This window comes from Opisthocomus hoazin, chromosome 22 (assembly GCF_030867145.1).
Source record: "Opisthocomus hoazin isolate bOpiHoa1 chromosome 22, bOpiHoa1.hap1, whole genome shotgun sequence".
In the NCBI taxonomy this organism is placed as follows: Eukaryota; Metazoa; Chordata; class Aves; order Opisthocomiformes; family Opisthocomidae; genus Opisthocomus; species Opisthocomus hoazin.
This window is the reverse complement of record NC_134435.1, coordinates 6,886,798-6,905,994: the sequence shown is the minus strand read 5'-3', so window position 1 is coordinate 6,905,994 and position 19,197 is coordinate 6,886,798. Positions and strand designations below refer to the sequence as shown.

Here is a 19,197-nt window from a genome sequence, read left to right as displayed (position 1 = left end):
GGAGCGGGAGAAAAGCAGCCGTCACCACCAGAAAGTCCCCAGGGATCCTTCGCGCTCGCTGCCCGACAGCCATTGCCGCTACCACAGCCGGATTCGGGTTTGCAGCCCCGGAGCGCGGGGCCGGGCCGGCACCGTGCCTCCCGCGGGGCTGCGGCCAGCAGGCTCCAAGGCCGGGCAAGAACCCCGGGGACCTCGAGCCAAGGCGGTGCAGGAGGTCAGCGCAGGGAGGGCTGCTGGAGAGGCTGTGAAACATCTTAGATTCTGTGGACAGAGCTGCATGACACACTCACATGCAGAATAAAGTCAATTTATTTCATAGCAAGGGGCAATCTAAGAGCTTACGTGGTCCCTGCCACCGCCTGGGCGCAAACCTGTCTGCTCCCCCCGTTCTGCCTGCCCGGGTGAGGGGCACACAGACCCCCCACACGGGGCCGGCGTGTGGGCAGGCAGGAGCTGCCTGCGCTCCTCTGTCTCACGAGACCCAGAGGAAGCGAGCACCCCATCGTGTTTCCCTACAATTCCAGCAGATATCACACAGAGGAAAAGCCAGTGCCAGCCACACGCCTGCTGCGCAGCCGGACAGGCTCTGCTGCCGACGCTTTTAGCCAAGTCTCTGAATGCACAACCAGAAGCCACATCCATCTTGTTTTGTCCCTTCTTCCCCAACCACCCCAGCAGCTGGGACTCCCAAGGAGAGAAAACTCTGCTGGGCACTTCCACTCCTTGCTGCTCGCCTGGGAGGAGACGGGGTGGCCGGCGAAGGTGAGACCAGCCTGCCTGCCTCGCGGGAGCGAGCTGTTTCTAGCTGCAAAGTCACACATCTCCTCGCTGGTGCCCAGGCCGCCATCACCCCGACAGTCCCCGTGAGCTCGGTGGGTAAGCAGGAGGCAGCGGGTTCACCCAGTGAGAGCCAGGTACAAGGGCAGGGGTCTGGGTGCTGGCTCACCCCGGCTCCTGCCTGTTTCTCCCCAGCTCTCGGGGTGCCCTGTTGGGCTCTGCGGGGTCCCCAGCACGGGGTCCCAGGGCTGTGGCCCCCTGCCCAGCGAGCCGGCCGTCCCTCGTCGCCCCTGCCGTGGCCTCACACGATGCCATTGCGCGTGGGGTGAGTCCGTACCCGGTAGATGATGACGGCAGTGGCCGGGCAGAGCACCAGGGCTGTCATGATGAGGATGGTGGCCAGGATGATCAAGACGATGACCCAGACGTCCAGGATGTGCTTGGGGAGGGCAGCGGGACCTGCGGGGTCAGGGAGGTCCATCCTGCAAGGGAGAGGCAGAGGGGTGACGGGGCAGACCCCTCCTTCCCTCCCATAGCCAGAAACCCCACCACCACTCCGAGCACCCCGCTGCTCTCCCCAGGGAGACCCCTGCAGCCACGTCCAGCCTTGGCCTCGGGCTCCTTCGAGCGCAAAGGGCTTTGGTAAAGGCTCCTTTGAGAAGCCCCAGGATTTTATAGGATGCTTTGATGCGGCTGGATAAAAGCCCAGGGGAAAAAAAAAACTTCCCTGTTAATTGGTACCGCTGTTCAGGGAGCTGACGAAGCAAAGCCAGACGCAGGCGTCCCGCCGGCCGCTCACGAAGGGGTCATCGAGCAGGGAAACGGCGGGACCCCGGCAGCCGGAGCCCCCCTCGCTCCGGGGGAGCCTCGCACGTCCCGGCCCCCACCGCCGTGCCTCCTGCTTATTAGCGGCTTAATTAGCAGCAGGGCTCGGGGCGGAGGACCACCCCTCCGGGGGTCCGGCAGCCGGGACGCGACTCAGGGCACCGGGCTGAGCCCACCCCCCACCCCGTCCCAGGCTCCGGCAGCCCGGGGGTGGGTGAGGGAGACACGAACCCCCGCAGCAGCCCCCGCACCCTGCCCGCACCCCCCTACCTGCGGCGGTCCCGGCTGCGGCTGCGGCAGCGGCCGGATCCCCGGCGGGGGAGGGAGCCCCGGGCTGGCCCCGCCCGGGGGGGGGTGGCAGGGGAGAGGGGCGGGAGGGATGGGGAAGGCGGAGGGAGGGATGGGGAAGGCGGGCAGGGCGGGACGCACCTTTTTCCTGCAGCGGGATAAAGCGAGAGCAGCTCCCGCTCCTCCTGGGCTGGCTGGACAGGGCGCTCTTGCTGGGGCTTAGGAAAAAAAGGAGGGTCGAGCAGCTATGGAGGAAGGGCAGGCGAGTCTAGGGGAGCGCAGGGGTCTCGTTAGGTCGTGCAGAGAGGAAATTTGAAAGGCAAAAGCCCAGCTAGAGCTCACGCTGTTGTAAGGGACAACAAAAAATGTTTTTACAAATACATCAACAAAAAGAGGGCCAAGGAGAGTCTCCATCGCTTACGGGATGCGAGGGGGAATATTGTCAACCAGGATGAGGAGAAGGCTGAGGTACTTCATGCCTTCTTTGCCTCAGTCTTTAATAGTCAGGCCAGTTATTCCCAGGAGAGTGAGCCCCCACTGCTGGAAGATAAAGAAGGAGTGTGGAACAAACCTCCCATAATCCAGGAGGAAGCAGTGAACGACCTGCTGTGCCACCTGGGCGCTTACAAGTCTATGGGGCCAGATGGGATCCACCTGACAGTGCCGAGGGACCTGGCAGAGGAGCTGGCCAAGCCACTCTCCATCATCCTGGCTTGGATCAGGAATAGTGAGGCAAGCAGGAGCAAGCAGGGATCTTGCCCCTGTACTTGGCACTGGTGAGGCTGCACCTCGAGTGCTGTGTTCAGTTTTGGGCCCCTCACTACAAGAAGGACATTGAGGGGCTGGAGCATGTCCAGAGAAGGGCAGAGAGACTGGTGAGGGGTCTGGAGAACAAGTCTGATGAGGAGTGACTGAGGGAGCTGGGGCTCTTTAGTCTGGAGAAGAGGAGGCTGAGGGGGGACCTTATTGCTCCCTACAGCTACCTGAAGGGAGGTTGCAGTGAGGTGGGTGTTGGTCTCTGCTCCCAAGTAACAAGCGATAGGAGGAGAGGAAACGGCCTCAAGTTGCATCAGGGGAGGTTTAGATTGGATATTAGGAAAAATTTCTTTACTGAGAGTGGTCAGACATTGGAACAGGCTGCCCAGGGCAGTGGTGGAGTCACCATCCCTGGAGGGGTTCAAAAACCTTGTAGATGTGGCACTTTGGGACATGGTTTAGCAGGCATGGTGGTGATGGGTTGACGGTTGGACTTGATCTTAGAGGTCTTTTCCAACCTATGATTCTATAAGAGGGAGAAGCCGAACCCCAGCAGCGAGGTGGCAGCCAGGGCTGCAGGCAGAGAGAAGCTCTGGGGAGGGGACAGACGCCAGCCCACCGCCCGGGAACGGTGTTTCAGCTGCCCCGTGCAACGCCCCGCTCCACTGGTGATGCCGAAGGGCAAAGCCAGCAGCAGCTATTCCCAGCCAGTCCTGGGAAGCAAGGCGGGATGCTCCGGTGTTCCTGCCAAGACCCAAGGCCGGCGTCACCTGCAGGGGGGCCCACATGCGGCACCCTTCACCTCCGCCTCTCCCGGGGAAACCTGACGGGTTCCCGGTGGCAGAAACCACTGCCACGTCTCTCGGACTGCCGGGCATGCAATTCCTCATCGGATAAAGGGAGCGTGGGGTTTTTATTGGGAGCGGCGGCGGATCCCGACGGGCCAGGGCCTTCCTACCCTCAGCAAGTTTGCTGATGACACCAAACTGGGAGGAGTGGTGGGTACACTGGCAGGCTGTGCTGCCATTCAGTGTGACCCGGACAGGCTGGAGAGTTCGGCAGAGAGGAACCTGATGAGGTTCAACAAGCGCAAATGCAGGGTCCTGCACCTGGGGAGAAACAACCCCATGCACCAGTACAGGCTGGGGCGGACCTGCTGGAAAGCAGCTCTGTGGAGAGGGACCTGGGTGTCCTGGTGGACGACAGGTTAACCATGAGCCAGCAGTGTGCCCTGGCTGCCAAGAAGGCCAATGGCATTCTGGGGTGCATCAAGAGGAGTGTGGCCAGCAGGACGAGGGAGGTTCTCCTTCCCCTCTACACAGTCCTAGTGAGGCCCCATCTGGAGCACTGTGTCCAGTTCTGGGCTCCCCAGTTCAAGAAAGATGAGGAGCTACTGGAGAGAGTCCAGAGGAGGGCTATGAGGATGAGGAGGGGACTGGAGCATCTCTCCTATGAGGAGAGGCTGAGGGAGCTGGGCTTGTTCAGCCTGAAGAAGAGAAGGCTGAGAGGGGACCTTATAAATGCCTACAAATATCTGAAGAGTGGGTGTCAGGAGGATGGGTCCAGACTCTTTCCAGTGGTGCCCAGCAACAGGACAAGGGGCAACAAGCACAAACTGAAGCAGAGGAAGCTCCAGCTGAACATGAGGAAGAACTTCTTCCCTCTGAGGGTGACGGAGCCCTGGAACAGGCTGCCCAGGGAGGCTGTGGAGTCTCCTTCTCTGGAGATATTCCAGACCCACCTGGATGCGGTGCTGTTCAGCCTGCTCTGGGTGACCCTGCTTGGGCAGGGGGTTGGACTGGGTGACCCACAGAGGTCCCTTCCAACCCCGAACATTCTGTGATTCTGTGATCCCGCGCCACGGGGCTGGTTGGTTTGGGCGGGACCCGGCCTTGAGGACCAGGGACTGAGGAGAAACCCCCGCCGGGGTGGGAAGGAGCCCGGCCCCTGGGGGGTTCGCAGGGGAAGGCGGGCAGCGAGGCCGGCGGAAGGATACAGAGCTCCAAGGCGTCCCGGCGGCTCCGGGGCGGGTGAAGGCCCAGGCAGGGCCCGTCCCCCGCCCACCCCGAGGAACGCAGAGCCCCGCGCCCCGGCGGCCATTACGCGCCGCGGCCCCCGCCCCTCCTGCCGGGGTCACGTGGGCGGCGCGGCGTGGTGACGTCTGACGGCGGCGGCCGCCCCCCTCCCAAGATGGCGTCGCTGCTGCAGTCGGAGCGGGTGCTGTACCTGGTGCGCGGCGAGAAGGAGATGCGGGCGCCGCTGTCGCAGCTGTACTTCTGCCGGTACTGCAGCGAGCTCCGCTCCCTGGAGTGCGTCTCGCACGAGGTAACGGCGGCCCGGCCGCGCCGCGCCGCGCCCGCCGACCGGGTGGGATGGGGCGGGACGCCGCCCCACTGCGGGCGCCGATTGGGTGGCTCTCCTGCTGCTCACTCGCGGTCTGCCTCGCCATTGGTTGGTGGCGGGGCTAAGGGGTGGGTACAGCGGTACCTCCATGGAGCGGCGTGATTAGGCAGCGGAGGAGGGAAGGGGCGGTGGCTTCGCGTCGGGTTGGCCTGCACGCCTGTCCGTCGGCGGAGTTAGGGCTGTGATTGGCTGAGGCGCGCGTCCCCAGGGGTGAGGGGCTGCCGCGAGAGGCGGCTTCGTCTGATACGGGGTGTACCCCCCCCCCCCGCCCCTCCACAGGGCCGGGTCCGCGGGGCCCGGCCTGGGGCTCCCGCACCGCTCCCGCGCTCGGGCCGGTGCCGTCTCACGGGGGGAGCAGCTCTCGGCCGGCCCCCGGGGCCTGGTGGCCTTGGCAGCGGGCAGGGGCGGCGTGCTGAGGCCGGAGGGCATCGCCCTTGTTTGAGAGGGCAGTCGCGGCCGGGGGTGCTTGCTGGGAGTTTGTTTCCCCCCGGACAAGGTTTCTCCCCGCGGTTCCTGCCGCGGAGGGCTCGCTCTTTGCCCGGGGGTGGCCGGAGCCGTAGGGTGTAGGTGGTGACCGGGCTGGGGCCATGGTCTGCTGGTGCCCAGGGGCCTGCCGGGAGCCCGTGGGCCTGGGGCTGCGGCGGTGACTTCACGAGACGTCATAGGAAAATTGGTGAAATGGATTTGGTGGAAGTCTGGGTGAATTGTGGAATTGTGATAGGCTTGAAAAGGCTGAGAAGAATGACTGTGCAGCCCAGATCTCGGCAGAGGTTTCTCTTCGTAAATGTTAAAGCCACTGAAGAGTAGAAAATAGCTTTGTCACCAGACTGCGTCCGGCATGAATTCGCGATAGTGGGAGGAGTGCAGTCATTGTCCATTTCCATATTTAATAATAGGTTCGTTTTCCTCTTTAAGAAGGGAACCCCCTGCTTCCTACTGTTGTTTTAATTTACAAAATTAATATGTGACAGCAGACAGATACAAAGCATTTTCTGAAATGTATGCAGATCTGACCAGTGTAACTACAAGGCCAGAATAAATACAGATATAAATGGAAAATAACATGTTAAAACCTGTTGTTAAAGCTGAAAAATTAAATGCTGGTAACTGCAAAAGGTCACCACCCGGTTGTCCTTTTCCCACGAGGCAGAGTAGTTTAATCTATTCTAACTTAAGAAACCTTCTGACTTACATTATTGAAGATCAAAATCTGGCTAAGAATGTCTAAGATTTCAAATACCAAAAAATGTCTTGAGTCTTCCCTGACTTCACCTGTGTGTTGCCAGACACAGAGCCTTGTTAAATCCTGCGGCAGAGTTTCTGGCTGCTGCCAGCATGCTGTCTAGACAGACACGTGCCAGCAAGTGTGATGTGACCGTCTTGTTCGTCAGGTGGACTCTCACTACTGCCCCAGCTGCCTGGAAAACATGCCATCAGCTGAAGCCAAGCTGAAAAAGAATAGGTAAGGTCGCTCTGGCTTTTTTCATCAAGACTTGCTATTTTAAATGGCTCCTTCATTATTCAACACCTGACCATGTGTATCTGAAACAGTCTTCAAATATTACATTGCTTATTACGTTTTAGTCTGTTTTGGGGAATAAGTGGCTTTCCCTGAAGAGCACATAGAATAATAGGATGGAAAAGACCTCTAAGCTCATCAAGTCCAACCATCCACCCAACACCACCATGCCTACTAAACCACATCCCAAAGTGCCACATCTGCACGTTTTCTGGATGCCTCCAGGGACAGTGACTCCACCACTGCCCTGGGCAGCCTGTTCCAATGCCTGACCACTCTTTCAGTAAAGAAATTTTTCCTAATATCCAATATAAGCCTCCCGTGATGCAACTTGAGACCATTGCCTCTCATCCTATCACTAGTTACTTGGGAGAAGAGACCAACACCCGCCTCACTACAGCCTCCTTTCAGGTAGTTGTAGAGAGCAATAAGGTCCCCCCTCAGCCTTCTCTTCTCCAGACCAAACAACCCCAGCTCCCTCAGTCACTCCTCATCAGACTTGTTCTCCAGACCCCTCACCAGTCTTGCTGCCCTCCTCTGAACACGCTCCAGCCCCTCAATGTCCTTCTTGTAGTGAGGGGCCCAAAACTGAACGCAGCTCTCAACGTGCAGCCTCACCAGTGCCGAGTACAGGGGCACGATCCCCTCCCTGCTCCTGCTGGCCTCACTATTCCTGATCCAAGCCAGGATGCCATTGGCCTTCTTGGCCACCTGGGCACACTGCCGGCTCATGTTCAGCCGGCTCTTGACCAGCACCCCCAGATTCTTTTCCACCAGGCAGCTTTCCAGCCACTCCTCCCCAAGGCTGTAGCGTTGCCTGGGGTTGTTGTGACCCAAGTGCAGGACCCAGCACTTGGCCTTGTTGAACCTCATACAGCTGGCCTCGGCCCATCGATCCAGTCTGTCCAGATCCTTCTGCAGAGCCTTCCTACCCTCAAGCAGATCGACACTTCCACCCAGCTTGGTGTCACCTGCAAACTTAGTGAGGGAGCACTCAATCCCCTCACCCAGATCATTGGTAAAGATGTTAAACAAGACTGGACCCAAAACTGAGCCCTGGGAAACACCACTCGTGACTGGCCACCAGTTGGATTTAACTCCTTTCACCACCGCTCTCTGGGCTCGGCCATCCAGCCAGTTCTTGATCCAGTGAAGAGTACACCCATCCAAACCACGAGCAGCTGGCTTCTCCAGGAGGATGCTGTGGGGAACAGTGTCAGAGGCCTTACTAAACTCCAGGTAGATGACATTCCCAGCCCTTCCCTCATCCACTAGGCGGGTCACCTGGTCATCATAGGAGGAGATGAGGTTGGTCAAGCAGGACCTGGCTTTTATGAACCCATGCTGGCTGGGCCTGATCCCCTGGCTGTCCTGCACGTGCCCAGTGAGCTCACTCAGGATAAGTCGCTCTATAATCTTCCCTGGCACCGAGGTCAGGCTGACAGGCCTGTAGTTCCCAGGATCCTTCTTCCGGTCCTGCTTGTAGATGGGTGTTGCACTGGTACATCACGTTTAGTATTTTTGATGACCTGCTCTCCTATTAGAAAGGGTTTTTTAGTATCACCCAGTATTTCTTGCTGTTGCCATTCTTATGTTGACTCTGAAGCCCTCCTATTCCCCTTGATGGCTCTGTTGCCCTTTTTCCTTAATGCTCTTGCATAAGATGAAAAGGTCTGTTGGTTTAATCATGATTTGCTGGTTTAGAGCATTGTCCTCGGCCAAGGACCCTTGCCAGGGCAGTGTCTGAAGTGCCTTCCTCTTTGCAGGTGTGCTAACTGCTTTGACTGCCCCTGCTGCATGCACACCCTTTCCACCCGGGCCACGAGCATTCCTGCTCCGCTCCCTGATGACCCAGCCAAGACCACCATGAAGAAAGCGTATTACCTGGCCTGTGGATTTTGCCGCTGGACTTCCCGGGATGTTGGCATGGCAGACAAGTCTGTCGGTAAGTGACAGTCAAAGACAGAAAACTGAGTAACAGCAGGAGCCCAGTATGTGTTCTGAAGATAATAGATGATTAAATTGCTTTCTGGTTGTATGATAGACGTAATATCTGTCTAAGTTTTGAGTCACCCTTGGAAATCTACAGGAAAAGTGTTTGTTGCTGAAGTCTCCTGAAGAGCTGAGATGAGTTAGTGAAACACGTGACCCGCTCCCATGCTCGTCTTACCTGACTAGTGAGAAAGCTGTCAGATGAGGGGCTTTGTTAGTTGGTGCGCTCTTGCCATGGTTGAGATCCTGTTTGTGCACCTTCAGAGTCTTTGAAGCCACTCTTGTCTGACAGCGTAAACACCTAATTTATTTTCCATCATGTAGGCTTATTCCAGAGTTGCTAGTCAGTGTTTGTACCTGGTTTTTCTCTTCATGACATTACTAGAACAAAGCTTTCATCTTTTTCTTGGTGCATAAGACATTCAGAAAGTACCTGTCAGGCTCCAGAGATGGGGCTGAGTAGACCAAGCAGATCCTCTGACTTCCAGTGTTGCTGTGACTGAAGGCTGGGAGCTGAAGATGCAGAGACATGGGCAGCCAGTAATAAGAGGCCGTTCTTGTAAACTCATGTACCTGCTGCCAGAGTGACTCCTAGGTGCTGGCCTGAGTATCTCTCAAACAGCAGTTGTTTAAAAACACAGTATAAAAGCTGGCGAAGCTCCTTCAGCCCAAACCTGCCTGTGAAAGGCTTTCAGAGGTGTATGTTTGTGCAGCTGTGAACTTAAAGAATTGCAATGCCGAGTGTAGCAAAAATAAGGAACGTCATATTTCGTGAGTAAAAGCAAGATAGTTGGATGTTAGATGTGATTTCTGTGTGGAGTCTGGAAATCTCCTCCTGAGGACTTTGTTTTTTCTGTTTCTCGTGCAGCTAGTGGTGGCTGGCAGGAGCCGGAGAATCCTCACACACAGCGGGTGAGTGAGGGGGGAGGCCGTGTTTAGGCTGAGATACATCAGCTAGAAAGAGCTGTTAGAGACGCCAGGCCCTCTCGATCACTTTTTCTGCATCTGTATAATCCTTCAGATACCAGTTCCAGTTCCTAATCTCCACCTTGACTGAATTCAGTGGAAGGAAGGCCTCTTAGAGGCTCTCCCGTGGATGTCGCAGTATAAAATCTCCTTTTCAGAAGAAACTCATTTGCAAACACCATAACTAATAGTGCTGTTAAAACGACACCGATGAATATACTGCGTATGTATGTGAACAAAAGCTGTTTTCCGACCAAGAGTGCATCTAGGATCTGGAAAACAGAACTGCACCTTTGCTACTCTTCCCTGTCACCCGTTAGGGCACTACACTAAATGTCATCGGCCTCAGGGTGGGGGAGAAAGTGCTGTTTGCCGCACTAATCCAAATTGCTCGGCTTTGGCCACATGACATTACTGTCTTCAGTCATGGCAAATGCTTGGACAAAGTTGCAGTTGCCCAACTACAAAGTGAGAACTGGACACTGCTCTCCGATAGACGTCGTTCCCAAAGGGGGATCAGTTTGTACCTCACGGTGTGGGTTAAGACATGGAGACTTCTTTAATATATGTCCTTCCAAATACAACTGGTACTAGGAACAGAGTAAAACTAGTAGCAGGAACCCCACCTTGTTCACAGCCAAGTACTGCAGCTGGTCTGGCATTTGTTCCCAGTTCACTGGGTGTCTGTTCCTTTTCGTCCCTCCAGATTAACAAACTGGTGGAGTACTACCAGCAGTTGGCTCAGAAAGAGAAGATTGAGCGGGACCGAAAGAAGCTGGTGCGGCGCCGAAACTACATGCCCCTGGCCTTTTCGGTGAGCTGGGAGTACTGGGGTCTGGAGCAGGAGAAGTGATGCACAACAGCCTCAGCGTGAAAGATTAGCCAGTTGGTAGCATGATAGGGCTGCTCAGCCTTTCTTTATTGAGGACAACGTGGAGAAAATGTGCTAGGGCACAGGGGTTTCTTTAGGGACAAGTAGTTTTACACCCATTATTGCCTATTACATTGCCTCACTCTCTGATAGTCCTCTCTGATAATGCCAGAAGGGTTTATACTTGCCACGCAGAGGAATACGTTATCAGCAGTTAAATGCAGCGTAACCGCCATCATGATACCGGTGGTAGCTCTTTCTCAGGACAGTTGCTACCACAGCTCTGCAGCAGTTAGATCAGGATTGTCTGGCGCTTTTCCATGTGATGCCTCAACTGAAATTAACCTTGACTTGGTTGTGCCCTGAATGACTTGTTTACTGTAACTGGCAGGTAAATGCTTACTTTGTTTAGCTGGATGACTCTGCGTATGCTTGCTACTTCTCAATTAACTGTGCTTGCTCTGTGCTCTTGCTTGTGTCTTATGGCTGCATTTTTTGTCTCCGTTGCTACCTGCTGCTATTTTGGGCGCTCTCCACAGCAACACACTATACACGTAGTGGTAAGTCTTTTCACGGTTTCTGCTGGTGTTAAAGCTGTCATGGTACCGACCAAAGGGCAGTAACAGATCCTACTCTTCACCTTGCCTCAGGGCCTCCAATTTGGATGTGCCTTGAACAAACCCATGTGAGACTAACTGATTAGAACATAACATCTGTTACAAAACAGTATTTTTGTTATTTACGAATCGGGCAGTGTCTTTGGGTAAGTAACGTACATGTGAAATGGAGTCCTTGGCAAAGCTCGGCTGGGACACAGCCGCCTGTTTGCCTGAGGCAAACGGCACTAACGTTAGTCTTCTGATCCATGGAAAATCACCAGGGTAGGCTCACATTTCTCATTTGGTCAGAATTCAGGTTTTTGGTCCTGCCCAGAAGGAAGATTTCTGCCTCCAGGCACCCTGTGTACAGTGCAGCTGTAGAAAGCTGAGGAGTAGCTCAGCTGTTCCTCCCAGCTGGTGGTGCCCGGTGAGAGACACCTGTAGGTAACAAGGCCTGGAGGAGGCTAAACCTTCCAGCTGCTTCTGGTAGGGCCACGGAGTATTTCAGGTGGATGCATACCCACGTTGACCCAGTTCTTTCAGCAGTTGAGCTCTCGTTCTGCGCTAGTTGGCATCCAGTTGCTCTGAAGAGAAGATCAAAGGAAAATGTGTCAGTAGTGCAGGCTGGTGATGTAAGGAAAGAGAAATGGCTTTATAAGCAGTAGCCACATCTGTCTCTTCCCTGTCTGCAGTGCGGTGGTAATTGTTTTCTCCTTACTAACAGTTTGAGCCAGGAAAAAAACCTCGGGAAGCATTGAATACCTTTCCCTTTTTGCTTTTCTTTGCTTGTTTCCCTATGCTTGTCATGCAGCTCAGAGGATGAGTTTGCAGTAGGTCTTTTTGTCCTGGCAGGAAGCAGACCTGAAGCTGACACTTCCTTTTTACCTTGTAGGACAAATACGGCTTGGGAACCAGGCTGCAACGCCAGAGGCCTGGAGCACCGATCAGTGCCCTCGCTGGACTCTCGTGAGTCTCAGGGTTGGGGTTACCTTTCTGGGAAGGGTAGGAGGTGTAAGCAACCTCCTACAGAACAGTGAAGCAGCTTCAGAAAGATGATGAACGTATTGGCAGATAACAGTGGAAGGAGCTTTTTTCTTTGGAGTATTAGATGTCAGATCCTCTGGCATCTCTGTGCAGCAGCTCCAGATGTTTTGCTTTCTCCTGATAGAAGCAAGTGACAGCTCACCTCCATGTGCAGTTACTGTTGTCTTGCAATCTCGGCTCTTGCTGCCTTCTATGTTGTAATGCAGTTACTGCCACTGCTGTTTGACAGAACACGTGTGCCATATTTTATGACCCAGTTGTCCTTCACTTTGCTTCAGGCTGAAAGAAGGAGAGGACCAGAAGGAGATCAAGATTGAGCCAGCTGATGCAGTGGAAGAAGTGGAACCTCTTCCTGAGGATTACTACACGAGACCAATCAATCTGACAGAAGGTAACACCTCAATCTTCAGTCACTTTTTGCCCATGCAATTTATAACACGGACAGTGCCTGGAAACTTGTCAGTGGGGTTCCTAATGGCCCAAGGTCTTAGTAATCTTTACGCTGGGATTGAAACGGTGGGAATTTTGTGACTTTTGAAATGGTAACTTGGAATGCAGCCTCAGCTTCGTGTTGTATGTGGAAAGTTCAGAGCCAAATACGTCAGGCGTGGTAACGGTTGTTTTGTTTTCTTGCTGACCTTATTTTCTCTGCATGTGAAGTGTCAGCTTTTGGAGGGAGAGAAGAGCTGACGTCCTTTTTCAAATAATAGCAGGAAATAAGGAAATAGCTGAGCTACTGGGGAGCTGGAAACTTAACTGACCTGTTCAGTAACCATTGCACATTACTTCGACATCAGCTTGGAACGGCTTGCATACACTTGCCAATTACTTAGCTCGCTTATGATTTAATGAGCAAATATTGTAAATTGGTCAACAAAACTTAGGAGCGAATGGGGTAAAACAGCAGATACGGGAAGCGATGTGGACTTGGTGCTGAGGTGGCTCTGAGTAGGACAGGTGTTCTCGGTAGTCCTGCAGGCCTACAAAGTCCACCAGTGTTAATTGATTCATGAAAGGTTTATGGGAGGGGGTGGATTGTCTCGGTCTCCCTTTCTCATGAGACTGTCAGCATTGTGAGAGTGGTGCTGGTAAAGAAGACGGCTTTCATGGTTCCCCGCAGTGAGGGAAAGGCTGCCAGGTGGCTCACTGCCTGTTAGACACCGGGAACAGCGAGGAGCCTGCTTTTTGGGAGAAATCCACGGGCTGTTTGGCTGCTGGAGTCCCTTGCCTCAGGAACTATGCAGTCACTAATTCTGTGCGTGAGTCTGAGTTACGCAAACTCCTTGCTGAGAAGCTGCATATTGTACTCATTGTACTCCTGCAGCACCCAGCTGTGAGGGTGACAAAGCTATGACAACTGCTTTGCCCCTGGGGTGGAAAGAGCTTATTTTCTAGATGATTACAAAATTCTGCTTCCACCCCAGCTGAGTTTTGAATAGAGATCAGGGTCCCTTGTTTCTCCTGGGCTGGCACAGCTGTTGCTCTAGCTTTACCATGCCCAGTCAGGGCAGCCCTTCCTCCAACCCTTACCTTCCATTCATTCACTGCTAGAAACAGTGACACTTGCCGGTGGCTTCTGAATTACTGGGTGCGGGTGAAACTTCAGTTTCTTAGAGATTGTAGCACGTCTGCGCACAGTGCTCTTAGGCCAGTGCAGGTGTGCAGTCTAGCTCGAGTTGCGGTCCCTGGGTGAGACGTTGATTTGGTCTTGCTTTCTTTTGTGTGCCCAGTGACGACTCTGCGTCAGCGCCTGCTGCAGCCCGACTTCCAGCCGATCTGTGCTTCCCAGCTCTACCCGCGTCACAAGCACCTCCTGATCAAACGTTCGCTGCGCTGTCGGGTGGGTAATTCAATACAAAAACCTGCTTTTTCTAGGCTCACCGAACTTGGATGGTGGGAAACGGGCTGTGTATTTCTGCTTAAAAGAAACTGCTGAAATGCTGCTGGTTGTTGAACGTTCTCAACCAAATTACTGGTAACAGCACTGGGAGATGAGAGAGGCAGTCACATCTCTGATGTGATGAAGATTGTGAAGGGGAGACAACATTGTCAAAGATGCAGAAAGGTACAGGGGTGGGTTTGTATAAGGGTCTGTGTGCCCTGCCTAGCCAAGGAGTCACAGAAGGCTGCCAGTACAGCCAGAATTAACAAATTTCTGCTATTACTAAAGACGAAAATGAAGTCAGCAAACATTAGCGAGAGGCAGTGCAGAATACTGAAGATGCCCTTAGAGCGAAGGCAGAAGGAGGATATTTCAGAGGAGAAAAGCAGAGAGCTGGGAAGTGAAGACTGGCAAGAATTAAATCCAAGTTCTGCTGTTGGCTTACTACCTGGTCTTTAAAAAGCCACCTGCTTACTTGGTGAAACAGGGACATTTGTCTAGTTTCCAGAAAAATAGAACAATATTCTTGTAAGTAAGATGCAGAACGCTTTGCAAATGCAGAATATTTTCTTGGAAATAAGTAATGTCAGGCTGAGCCTGTGTTTGAAGCTTATGAGGAGATCAGTTTTGAGTTCCAGCTGTTTGTGTTTTTTAATGGATTCTGAAGCGCAAGACAAAGGGCTTGCAGGTATTTGTGCCTTCTTTCTGCTGCATTCAGTAAGTGTGCAAGTGTTTTCAATCCTGGTTCCAAATCTTATGCTTTTGAGATTGCACTGATAGTGCTGGATATGACATTTTTGGAGTATCAGTGACGTGACACAGCTATGGCTACAGGCATCCCAAGGTAGTCTTTATGTGCGCTGCGCTGGAGGCCGGTAGTGTCCTGGCTAGTGGCGTGGTGCTTACAGCTCTGATTGTTCAGTGTGTGGCTGGACGCTGTCTTTTGGTGCTGACTGAAATATCTTTCTGTCTAGAAATGTGAACATAACCTGAGCAAACCAGAATTCAATCCAACATCTATCAAATTCAAGATCCAGCTTGTTGCTGTGTAAGTAAGATACGGGGACTGGGGAGAACAATACCTGACAATAATGCCTGCTGTTTTAATTTCTTTTGTACTCTTGATTTGACCTCTTGTATGATCAAGTCATCTCTTAGGATGGTGTAATCAGCTTTTAAAATAAATTTAGCTTATCTGTAACGGGTTTGTTTCCTGATCTACTAAAAAGATTTCTGGAGATTTTAGCAGTTTGAAAAGGGCACTGCGGGCTGTGTCAGCACCCCTCGGTAGCAGGAGTTTTTAGGATCAGGCTTATATAGCAAAAAGGCACTTCAGTTTTCTTTTTAATGTAAGCTAAGCTCTAATAGCGTTGAATGAGTTACATGGATGTCTCTGAATACATCTCTCTACTTCAAGAGGTCGCTTATAGTCATGGTCATTTGCTTTGTTCTCATTGCAGTAACTACATCCCTGAAGTGAGAATCATGTCTATTCCCAACCTGCGCTACATGAAGGTCAGTGGATTTTTCCAGAAATGTCATAGGGTGAGGTGTGGATGTGGGATCTTCTTGGGAGATGACATGGTGTGATGGTTGTACCCTGAGGGCCTCGCTCGCCCTGTTTAGAGAAGGTGCGGGGATTAAGGGAGTGGTCGGGATAACACTGCATGTACTTGTCACTCTGCAGGAGCAGATTACCGTGCAGTGTGACATCTGGCATCACAAGCACACACCAATATCTGAAGAATGAAAGGCGTGGAGTTGAGATCTTGGCCAGATTCCAAAGATGTATATTTCTTACATTAAGAAAGAGTGCTGCATGGCATTGACGCTTTTCTTATGGACTGAGGGTGTTCGTTAGCCATCCCGTGATGGGATGGATATGTGGTGCAGTTTTTGAAGGTGTTGATCAGTCACAGAAGATGGAGGTGCTAAGAGTAACGATGAATTTTAGAGTAATTGCTGCTTGAACTGTGATTCTTGAACCTCCCCAGGAGAGCCAAGTCCTTCTGACTCTGACCAATCCGGTGGAGAACATCACGCATGTCACACTGCTGGAGTGCGAGGAGGGAGACCCTGACGACATCAACAGCACTGCCAAGGTATCGTACCCTCCTGCTGTGGGAGCCCAAGCCTCTTCCCAGGTGTTCCACTCGCATTTGTCCTTCCACAGATCACGCTTTTCATACGTCCTTCAGTCCTTGCTGACTGTGTTGCATTTTCCTCCTTGGAGCTTAAATGACTGTCAGCAATGTAAACATCAGATGATAAAGGATTTTGAAATTGTGTCTGTTCCTGGAGATCTAGGACCCAGAGGAGAAATACACGATGTCACTGGTAGGCTGGTGACCAGCTGGTACCAGAGTGGAGGAAAGCTGAGGATGAATCATTTTTCTGTTAAACTGTAGTAAAGCAGCCCTCAGAAAGGGTGGGCTCTCTGCTCCTCACAGTGTATGTAGTGATCAGCGCTGAGAGGCTTTTTTTCTTCGTGCTCTGTTTCAGGTGGTAGTTCCTCCCAAGGAGCTTATTTTGGCCGGCAAAGATGCTGCCGCGGAATATGATGAGCTGGCAGAGCCCCAAGACTTCCAGGATGACCCGGAGTGAGTGTTGTCTGTCTTGTGGAGATCCTTTCCCTTAAATACTTGGCACTTCAACAGAGTAATTTGCTCTCCTCTCTGTCTTCAGCACATTTTGGGGCTTTTTTCAGGTTTTCTTGGGTGTAGTGGTGGTGGGGTTTTTGGGGGGTCAGAGATCAGCAATGCAAATCTTTCTGCTTGTGGTTTGGACTGCTCGGTAGAAGTGTGCTCCCTCTGAGGCAAGATGCATATTCTTATAGCCGTTGACTTGTAGGTGGTGGTACTAATTCCCTCCAGGAACACCCTGTGTCATCCTTTCCTTTGCAAGCAGAGGGTTCACAGTAGCGGTGAGAAGAACGCAGTGGGGTGTGTGACAGAGGTGCCTCCAAAACGGAATACGTTCTGGCAGCCTCTTAGAGCAACTCGAGCTGTAAGCTACGGCCGTTCCCTGTTGCACAGCTGGGTACACAGCTCCCGTGGCCAACGCGGGCATGTTCTGCTTGGCGGATGTGCCAGAAGCCGTCAGCATAGAGTGGGGGTACCCACGCTCTGGTCGTGGGGCAGGAGGGGCTGCGGGCCCCTGCAGAAGGAGCAGCGGGGAATAAGTCACAAAGCAGGGCAGCATTCCTAGCAGGGCATATTCAGCCCACGGGCTGTAAACTGAGCATCCCTCCTCTGTGGTGTCAGAACAAATCTCTGACAGCAATTGTTTGAGAACTTGGCTGACCCAGCGCTCTTTTGTTTTCTGCCTTGCAGCGTTATTGCCTTCAGAAAAGCTAATAAGGTCGGAGTTTTCATCAAGGTCACCCCACAGAAAGAAGAGGGCGAAGTGACCGTGAGTTTCAAGATGAAGCACGAGTTTAAAAACCTGGCTGCTCCAATCCGGCCCAGCGAGGACAGCGATCACAGCTCTGAGGTCATCTGGCTCACCCATCACGTGGAGCTCAGCCTCGGCCCAGTGCTCCCATAAACGCTCCCGACGCTTGTGCCCGACGGCTGGCCGCAGGACGGGCTGTCACCGTGGAGAAAGCAGCTGGCGAAACCTTCGGCGAGAGCTCCTTTGTGATGTGTGGGTGTGTGCCACGGGCCCCGGCCGGGCCGCGAGGAGGTGGCTGAGGGTGCCGTGGTTTGGGGTGGTTTGTGCTCTCTCCTCTTGTCGTAGTGCCCACTGACCGCCGCTCTGCTTCCCCCCCGACCGCCGCAGGCTCCTGCAACTTGCAGCACGTGTTTCAGCACAGGGAAAAGGTCTCACTGTCTCCCCATTTGCACTGCACCTGGCTGAATTTGGGTTTATCAACAGAGAAGAACCCGTGTTGTTTTTTCTTTGTGTCAGCCCATACGTTGACATTAGATACTCAATAGCGAACAAATTATTTGTCACGCAGAGCTATGCCCTTCCTAAACAAACGTTTTAGGAGGCGGCTGTGTCTGCTGCGTTATTGGCAAGTTACTGGTTTTCTGCTTGCTCGTAGGATACCTCAGCTGGGGGGACTGGGACATACCACCCTGCCGCTCCGGCACACGCAGCGTGCTTAGCCAAGGCGGTAGATCTGTTGTCACAAAGGAAATGGTCGGTTTGCCTTTAAACTCAAAACGTAGTTACTGTAGTGTTTGTGGATTTGACTGGCAACCGAGCCCGCTGCCAGCCCACTGTGGTGCAGGTGGACACGGTAGCAGGATGCACGGCGAGCTGGGAGTGGAGGCTCTGCTGCAGCTCTTGATTGGGGCAGGGACGCTGCGGAGAGGCTGCCTGGCCGTCTGCCGATCGCTAAACGTGTGTCGTAGGGGTAGGGATCAGAGTGTGAAGCCTGGGGAGTTACGGGTAGGTCCGGTGGACATAAAACTGCAGGGGTTGTTTGAGTTCATCTCTGTCTTTTTCCAGTTGGGGGGGGTGGGAGGGAGGTGTAAAGGTGGGAAGACAGTTACACGTTAACTAGCATACGCTGTACCAGGAGGTAGTTTATCTGGGGTGTAATTTGGCTGTAGTCCAAGCTAAACCCAGTAATTAAGAGTAGTGTAACCAGGATACTGGATTACCAGTAACTGCCTAGCTTAGTGCGAGCGGGCGAGGTGGCCGCTCTTGCCGAGGCTCCAGCTTGCATTCCTGGTTCAGATGCTGACCTTCGTTAAACGTTTCTGATGGGCTTTGCTGTGCTGGGAAAGCCCTCGACTGCCGGCCAGCCACGGCGGCGTCGCTGGGGACGCGCGCGCTGTGGTTCCGCAGCCCGGAGCTGCCAGCCCCTCCACGCGTGGGTGACACGCGGGTGTACGGCCTTGAGACTTGTAGTTTGTAGTTCATGTGTAATGCTAGCGTGCTGCGGCTTTCCCTCGCCAGATAACACAGCGCTTCGCCTTCGGCTGTGGCTTCTCCTCTCCAGCAGCCGAAGCAGCCGCCATGTTGGGGACGCCGCTGCGGGAGGGAGCTGCTGCCGGGTTTGCTCGGGAACGCGCTGTTTCTCACCGAAAACGACAAGGTTGCATCAATTTATGATATTCTGAGCTCGGTGAGGTTGTTTTTCCCCTGCCAGTAGGTGCTTGTAGCCATAGGAAGGGTGTTGGCCTGTCTGTCCCCCATCTGTATGTCTGTCCCCGCGCCCCTTCCTGCCAGGCCGCTGGTGCCTTGCTGCTTGGCGTCGTGTAGTGACCTTCAATAAAGCAAACGTGGCTCTTGGAGGCTCTGCGCTGGTTCTTACGCTGCG

General features: G+C 53.6%; 2 protein-coding genes across 6 annotated transcripts; one reads left to right on the top strand and one right to left on the bottom strand.

The window, feature by feature from the left end:
- Positions 1-291: 291 nt before the first annotated feature.
- SMIM3 (small integral membrane protein 3) lies at positions 292-4,956 on the bottom strand. Of its 4 annotated transcripts, none has more exons than XM_075441648.1 (3): positions 4,873-4,955; positions 2,032-2,108; positions 292-1,259 (listed from the first exon to the last, which is right to left on the bottom strand). In XM_075441648.1, the coding sequence occupies exon 3, from the start codon at positions 1,256-1,258 to the stop codon at positions 1,079-1,081; it is 180 nt and encodes a 59-aa protein (XP_075297763.1). In that variant the 5' UTR covers position 1,259; positions 2,032-2,108; positions 4,873-4,955; the 3' UTR covers positions 292-1,078. The 4 variants fall into 4 exon arrangements, with proteins under 4 accessions (XP_075297763.1, XP_075297761.1, XP_075297762.1 ...); XM_075441646.1 differs by lacking the exon at positions 4,873-4,955 and adding an exon at positions 4,643-4,818 and having other exon boundaries at positions 2,032-2,098; XM_075441647.1 differs by lacking the exon at positions 2,032-2,108 and having other exon boundaries at positions 4,873-4,956.
- On the top strand, positions 4,790-19,171 carry DCTN4 (dynactin subunit 4). 2 transcript variants are annotated; one of them, XM_075441643.1, is made up of 14 exons: positions 4,790-4,971; positions 6,441-6,511; positions 8,335-8,513; positions 9,429-9,472; positions 10,233-10,340; positions 10,937-10,957; positions 11,889-11,962; positions 12,319-12,431; positions 13,771-13,880; positions 14,897-14,970; positions 15,383-15,437; positions 15,917-16,024; positions 16,425-16,522; positions 17,255-19,171. In XM_075441643.1, exons 1-14 carry the CDS (start codon positions 4,837-4,839, stop codon positions 17,466-17,468), a joined length of 1,404 nt encoding a protein of 467 aa, XP_075297758.1. In that variant the 5' UTR covers positions 4,790-4,836; the 3' UTR covers positions 17,469-19,171. The 2 variants fall into 2 exon arrangements, with proteins under 2 accessions (XP_075297758.1, XP_075297759.1); XM_075441644.1 differs by lacking the exon at positions 10,937-10,957 and having other exon boundaries at positions 4,791-4,971.
- Positions 19,172-19,197: the final 26 nt, after the last annotated feature.

Excerpts from the sequence above, each read along its gene's own strand:
- SMIM3 (XM_075441647.1), bottom strand. The coding sequence starts at position 1,258 with ATGGACCTCCCTGACCCCGCAGGTCCCGCTGCCCTCCCCAAGCACATC.
- DCTN4 (XM_075441643.1), top strand. The coding sequence starts at position 4,837 with ATGGCGTCGCTGCTGCAGTCGGAGCGGGTGCTGTACCTGGTGCGCGGC. Across the intron at positions 13,881-14,896 it reads AACGTTCGCTGCGCTGTCGG|AAATGTGAACATAACCTGAG; the intron begins GTGGGTAATTCA and ends CTTTCTGTCTAG. Across the intron at positions 14,971-15,382 it reads AAGATCCAGCTTGTTGCTGT|TAACTACATCCCTGAAGTGA; the intron begins GTAAGTAAGATA and ends TTCTCATTGCAG.